At 29.3% G+C, this 7,257-nt stretch overlaps 1 protein-coding gene across 3 annotated transcripts; it reads left to right on the top strand.

The window, feature by feature from the left end:
• Nucleotides 1-6: 6 nt before the first annotated feature.
• LOC114404379 lies at nucleotides 7-4,433 on the top strand. 3 transcript variants are annotated; one of them, XM_028367361.1, is made up of 5 exons: nucleotides 7-1,056; nucleotides 1,153-1,258; nucleotides 1,694-1,849; nucleotides 2,588-3,008; nucleotides 3,563-4,433. In XM_028367361.1, the coding sequence occupies exons 1-4, from the start codon at nucleotides 865-867 to the stop codon at nucleotides 2,848-2,850; spliced, it is 717 nt and encodes a 238-aa protein (XP_028223162.1). In that variant the 5' UTR covers nucleotides 7-864; the 3' UTR covers nucleotides 2,851-3,008; nucleotides 3,563-4,433. The 3 variants fall into 3 exon arrangements, with proteins under 3 accessions (XP_028223162.1, XP_028223161.1, XP_028223160.1); XM_028367360.1 differs by having other exon boundaries at nucleotides 7-1,258; nucleotides 2,588-3,001; XM_028367359.1 differs by having other exon boundaries at nucleotides 7-1,258.
• The last annotated feature ends 2,824 nt before the right edge of the window (nucleotides 4,434-7,257 follow it).

The following is a 7,257-nucleotide window of genomic DNA, read 5'->3' as shown; positions in this document are numbered from 1 at the left end:
GATGAAGTCTTCTTCACCATCTTATGTTCTTTTTGCTTATGAGACTCATTCTTAGGAGCCTCTTTTTTATGGTGACTCATTGCCACTAAATTTTAAAAAGAACTTGTTGGCTCTCATACCGTAAAGGATTCACAAAATAATTTTGTTTTGTATTTCCTGCTTTGTTAAGACATAAATATATATAAGAGAGTTACATCAAAATCTCCTAAGATTGAACTATACAGATTGATTCTCCAAATAAAACTCCTAAGATTACATCTATACTAAAAATAAATTGATTTACATGATCACATACTAATAATATAAGATAATATGATAATTACACGTAATTCCAAGTAGATTCTATTATCCCATGTTATCTCATCATGATATCATTAGAATTACTCATTTGAAAATGACATTCAAATTAAAATATATACATATCTATTCGTTCATATAAAAAGATTTAAATTAAAATATTTTAAATTTAAATTAAAATTTTATGTGATTTTGATTTGTGGTGTAACTCTATATAAAATACCCAAAACATTCATCGATCAAACCCAAAAAAAAAATTCTAAATTTTTTAAATATCACCTCTTAAAATATGTTAAACTTTTCTTCATAATCATAATCACCACTATATTTTCATGAGTCACCTCATCATTACCCCCACACTAACTGCTACGACCATCACTCCCACAAACGACACGACAACTATGTGAATTTACATATTAAGTAATTTAATTCTCACTTTAATCAATTTAAAATTATTTTCTTTGAGTGTGTGTACGTTCCTTGATTAATTAATTAGGGGATTACGCTAACAAATGTGCTGCCATATATCCCCTTGCAATTAGAGGGGAGTGGAAAGAAGCTAAAGCCATGATAGACGCAGATGAAAAGTTGGCTACTTCTGCCATCTCACAGGGAAGGGCAACACTGCTTCACGTAGCAGCAGAAGCAAATCAGTTGCACTTCGTAAAGGAGCTTGTGAAACTACTGAGCGATGAAGACTTGGAACTACAAGATTGCAAAGGCAACACTGCTTTCTGTTTAGCCGCAGCATTGGGAAATGTGAGAATTGCTAAAGTAATGGCCCGAAGAAATAGCAGGTTGCCAACTATCAGGGGCGGGGATGGACTCACACCACTTCACATGGCTGCTTTGCAGGGAAAAAATAAAATGGCATGGCATCTCTACCATTATACCGTTCACATATTCAATGATGCAGATTGGGATGCATTGTTCTTCTTTTGTCTCAAGACTGATATTTACGGTACGTACGTCCATTATTTTCCATCAAACTTTTAATTAATTGGTTAATTTCTATCGATCAATTTATAAATTTTCTGTTAATTGACTTGTATATAATTTTTATTTTTACTAAACTCTGAGAGATTTTCTAAGTTAGTTATGTATTATTAAGTATTATAAAATTTATGATTTATTATTTTATTTTATTATATTATTAAAATATTTAATTGATATGTTATTTATAAATATTTTATTATTATTTTTATATGTAATGAATTCTTACTATTGAGTTTATGATATATATATTAGACTGGGTCTTGTTTAGTTCAAGTTATTCAATGTGTAAAGAACAATAATCATAATAGTACAGAGTAACGATGTCCATGGATTGGAAGCTAGCTACTCTTATGCTGCTATATCTGTATTTTAAATTTAGGCTATTTGGAATTTTTTTCAGATTTAGCTTTGAAGGTGTTACGAGAGAAACCAAGGCTAGCTTTGGCAAGGAATGAGAACCAGGAGACGGGCTTGCATGTTTTGGCCCGAAAGCCTTCATCTTTTAGTTGTCGAGGAAGCCTAGGACAAAGGTTTCTAAATATGCTCACGAACTCAGGTTCTCCACAATAACTGTTATTCATCACTGGAGAGCATTATCGTAGAATTTCAAATTTTAGTTAACTTAACTCCAAAAATTAATTCAAAAGATAATTATTCCTTAGGATAGAATTAAGTTATAGGTTACTCAGGAGAAACTTTGGCCTAATTTAGTCAAACTTAGGATTTCAACAATAAAAAAGTTCAAGTTGGACTTTATAAAACATTAAGTAGATTAAGATTTTTATTTGGTTAAAAAGATTAAATATTCAGTTATATATTCAAAAGGTCTTTTAAATTTAACAGACCAATCTATTTAAGATATAAAAGATAATTTATTACTGATATTATTATTATTAGATTTGTTAATATATTAAAATTATATTTATTTACTTTCTTAAAAAATATTAAGTATTTTAACCTACATAAAGAATCATACTGAAGGGTAACTTATTATCCTATGTAAAAGTTTTATTGCCAAATATATTTTTAAATAAATTATCATAGAGGTGTAATTAAACTTTAAAAATATATTTAATCATATAAAACAAATTTAATCATATTCGTCAAGAGTATTTGTTTTCTTAAGTGTCACCACTCTCCTTATTCTCTCTCACATTCACTTTTAGATATTAACACTCAAAAAGGAATGTAATACATTTCTTCATATTCTAGATATAGCTACTATGAGATTACTGATTTCATGGTCACTAGTTAATCATCATCTAACCAAATTGTGTATAATTATGTGAAATAGGCAAGAGTCCAACTTTGGCCCTCCAACTTGTCAAGTGTCTCTGGGAGACACTTCTTTCTCTAGATGGCACAGAGATGCAGACTATTATAAAAGTCATAAGTGAACCATCTCACGTAATATTTATTGCCACAGAAGTTGGAAATTTTGAGGTTTTGGCAGAGCTGGTTAGATCTTACCCAGATCTCATGTGGGAAGTTGATACCAAAATCGAAGCATCATTCACATTGCTGTTTTGCACCGCCACGCAGACATATTTAATCTAATACATGAAACAAGCTCTATCAGGAATTTTGTAGTAACATTAGAGGATGAGGATAAAAACAATTTACTGCACTATGCTGCAAAATTATCACCATCGAGCAAACTTAACTTGTTGCCTGGAGCTGTTTTTCAGATGAACCACGAGTTGCTGTGGTATGAGGTATCTCTTCTTAATTTCCATATCTCGTATATGTTGCCCTAGCTTGCATGTATTATACATTTTTGGTATTTTCCTTTTATTTCAAATCACAATTGATAATAATTGAGTAAATAGAAAAGTTAATCCCTAAAACAAGTGACCTGTGTTGATTTGATTCTCAGCAGGTTGCGGGCATATAAATTTCGTTCTCAAATTTGTCAATTTCAGAACGAATTAGTCATCCTAAGGTTAACAAATTTCGTTATAACATAAAGTTGATCAAGTTTGGAAACTAAATTTGCCCTGAACTTGATAAATTTCAGGGACTAAATTATCCTAAGGTTAACAAATTTTGTAGACTAAATTATATAGACAAAATTGTAAGAATGAAATTACTACTTTAGGGATGAAATTGTACATGTACTCCGTGATGATAATTCATAGCAAATAAATGGTTTCTGAGAGACTGTTCGCCTTATGTCTCTAGCATAATATAAACAGGAAAATCACACAAAAAATAAAATATAAACAGGAAAATGGGAAATCACGTGTGTTTGGCGTTTGGTATTTTACAGGAGGTGAAGAAAATCATGCAACCTTGTTTCATAGAGATGAGAAATTCCAATGGTAAAACTCCTCGAGAATTATTCACTGAAGAGCATTCAGAGTTAGTGACAAAAGCAGAGTCTTGGATGAAAAGCAGGATAAATTCTTGTATAACTATTTCAACGGTCACTGCTACACTAGTGTTGACTACAGCATTCAGCGTTAAGCGTGAGGAAAACCATGACCCCACCACTACTAATGACTTCATCTTATTAATTGGAATTGCAATGATATCTTCATCCATCTCCAGTCTGATTTTCTTGTCTATCCTTATGACATCACGTTATGGAGAGGAAGAATTTTTAAAGTCACTGCCGAGGAAGCTATTGTGGGGACTGCTGACACTATTTATCTCCATAGCATACTTGATGACGACATTTAGCATTGCCTTCTTCATCACAACGTACCAATTACCGGTGCCAAAACCATTTTTTTCGTGTCCTTTACTAATCATATCAATAATGGGATACCTTCTGTTTCCATATGGGCCATGCATTGTCAAAAACCCAGGCTATAGGTCACCCAGTAAATACATTTTTTATACTGGGAAAGCTAAAGGCCGTGTAAACCATGATTCTACTAGGTTAAATAAGTACCTATCCTACTTCAAAAATTGTATCTCTGGCAAATTCCAATGAATGAGGAAATTATTGCCACATACCTGCTTTTCTGCAATTAGAAATTCTCATTTGAAGTTTTGAAGAACTGTACTAGTTTGTCAAGTTTATTATGCCTATCAAATAGCTTGCAATGTGTAATGTAGTATTGGCTGAAAAATACAACTTATATTAATTTTCAGCTAACCCAGAGAGAAATAAACACCAACAAGATTTATATCAATGGATCATAAATAATAAATAAGTTAATTTAATATCACACTACTTACCTCCACTAGCTTCTAATTAATCATCATTATGTTGATTATTGTTAACTCATTAATAAATATATCAATTTCTCATGTAATAAAATTTAAAATGAAAATCTAAGTATCGAGTTCACTAATTTTTTTTTTTTTTTACTTATATTGATGAATATCTAATTTATAAGCAAAACATAAAGAATTGTAATAAATAGAAGAAGGAAATAATTTAAAAATGATAAAAAACAAAATACTTAATGCAAAATACAACTTTAGAATTTAAATATGTCGGAGCTTAGCATTTAACTATCATTGATGTAATGTTAATGTTTTTTCAATTTCTACTCATATCTACTAAGACACTCAATCATGTTCCATCATGATGAAGAGCCTAATTTACATAGGCAAAACAAAGTCATTATATCCTTGACAATGAATTGTTTAGATGTCTTTTCTCAATTCTTTAGAAATCATTATTTTCTAATGTATAACTCTATAACTAATGCATGGATGATCAGACCATACAATAAAGATGAAGAATAGAAAAGAGACAATAAAAATAAAAATTACATTTAATAGATAACAAGATCAATTAAATTACAAGGGTGTTGGTTGTTAGACTCTTCCACCAGAGAGGTTTAGTCTCCCATAATTATCAGAGACTTTACACTTCAGAGATGACGAATAAAGATAAAAAAAAAAGTATGATGATTAAAAGGAAATAAGGGAAAACTCACTAGAAAATGAGATTTTTTCCTTATGAGATGTTCTCTTCCTCTTTCCAAATTTTACATCCAATGATAATTTTTTCATAATTTCCATTTTACCCCTATTTAAGCAACTAAAAATAATATAGGCGGTTCATTTTGGATTTTTCACAGGCCTATTTTTAAGAAAAAGTATAAAAAAATCATTTGTATTTTTTTTCAAATTATTTCATGGTGATAAAAAAGTTGGAAGAGTCTAGCAACCAACACCCTTGTGAGAATTAAAAAATGATACCTCCATCTTTACTTTCATTTATGTGACTATTATGCTTAGGTGGTATATCCCGTCCCATATATTTTTTATATTGTTCTTTTTCTCTTTTCAATTTTTACATCCAATAGTATTTTTTTCTTCTTCAAATTCTATTTTATTCATGTTTAAGCAAGATATCAATAATTAATATATAGGATGTTCATTCTGGAATTTTTTAGATTCGATCCCATTGATCCAGCCAAGCAAACAAGGGATGTTTTACCCACGATAGCGTATGCTCCGGAGTCCGGAGGTTTTAATTTCTAGTTCGAATTCCCATTTTAGTTTTATTATTAGATTTAGACACGTATTGAGGAAAGTTTTAAGAATATTAAATAAAGACTTAATAATATTTTTATTGTAATTTATAATTACATTACATAAAATATATAATTTTTCTTCAAAACTTTTATTTTTAATTTGTTATCAAATATTTATGTGCACTTCAAACTCATTATTTTTACTTACATTTTTTTCTTATTATATCACTTTACTTATCATATTTATATATTTTTGTCTCTTTCTCTCTAATGTAAAATAATCTTTTGGTTTCCAGCGCGCTATGCAATTGCACTTGAAAGCGGTATGTATGGACAAGGAAAAAAAAGATTTTTTTACATAAAATTAATATTGTGATATTTAAATTTTTAAAAGCATAAAATTTATTTTCTTCCACTTATACCTTCTATTTTGATATTATCTCTAATTAAATAATACTTTTTTTAATACACTCACATCAAATATTAGTATGTTAATCTCTAATCAAATAATACTTTTTTTAATACACTCACATCAAATATTAGTATGTTAATAACATGGTAAGCAATTCTTTAAATGAATCTAAGATAGATTCTTATGTTCTTTCCAATAAAAATGAATGAAAATTTTTATTGAAACAAAATCCAATTTTTTAAATTTTTAAAGATAAAAAATATATTTCAACATAAAAAATTAAAAATTCTGTGCATGTCATGTTTCAGTATTATTTAAAAGTACATAATGATTAATAGACATATGTGCAGTTTAAACTCATTATTTTTCCTTATATTTTTTCCTTATTATATATTTTACTTATCATATCTATACATTTGCACTTGAAAGTACTGTGTATGGATAAAGGAAAAAAAAATATTTATTTTTCTTGTCCATTCACAGCGCTTTCACGTTTCCTGAATATTTCCGATTTGGCATTATAAAAACAGCTTTCACGTTCATTTCCTCCATTTCATTCGACTGCACTTCTTTTGGTGGTAAGTGTAAAGCTCGTCGGCAACCCATTGAATACATGCTCTAGCATATATTGTTGTCATAAAATCACATAGGAAATTTATAAGAATTTCATATAATAAGATAAATATATCTTCGCCTTCCAAAAAAAAAAAAAAGATAAATATATCTTTAATATCTATATTTTGTTTATCTTTCGTTCTTATTGAGCCTTATATATACATGGTGTTCCATACATGGTGTATCAAAGGTTGTGTCTTTCTTTTTTATTGTTTCTTTACCTCTCTGACTTCCTTCGCTCCTCTTCCTACGTAATTAATTAAGGCAAATTCTCACATTGTACGCAAATTTATTTCTGTGCGTGGTTAGCTACACAAATACTTTTCACTTGTCTGATAATTTTTTTTGCGGATAATCCGTTGTGATCTTCTCTGTGCAGGAAAGTGGAGCAGAAAAAGATTGTGTAAAAACTTGGAATTCAGGTGTGGAGTAACAAATAATGAAAAATTCAGATGCACATATGATTAACAAATATTACGTTTTCATGAAATTAATTAA

The sequence above is a fragment of the Glycine soja genome, unplaced genomic scaffold, assembly GCF_004193775.1.
Source record: "Glycine soja cultivar W05 unplaced genomic scaffold, ASM419377v2 tig00028321_1_pilon, whole genome shotgun sequence".
In the NCBI taxonomy this organism is placed as follows: Eukaryota; Viridiplantae; Streptophyta; class Magnoliopsida; order Fabales; family Fabaceae; genus Glycine; species Glycine soja.
The sequence above is the reverse complement of the archived record's forward strand: the minus strand, read 5'-3'. Positions and strand labels throughout refer to the sequence as shown.

Excerpts from the sequence above, each read along its gene's own strand:
- LOC114404379 (XM_028367360.1), top strand. The coding sequence starts at position 865 with ATGATAGACGCAGATGAAAAGTTGGCTACTTCTGCCATCTCACAGGGA. Across the intron at positions 1,259-1,693 it reads TCTCAAGACTGATATTTACG|ATTTAGCTTTGAAGGTGTTA; the intron begins GTACGTACGTCC and ends AATTTTTTTCAG. Across the intron at positions 1,850-2,587 it reads AAATATGCTCACGAACTCAG|GCAAGAGTCCAACTTTGGCC; the intron begins GTTCTCCACAAT and ends TATGTGAAATAG.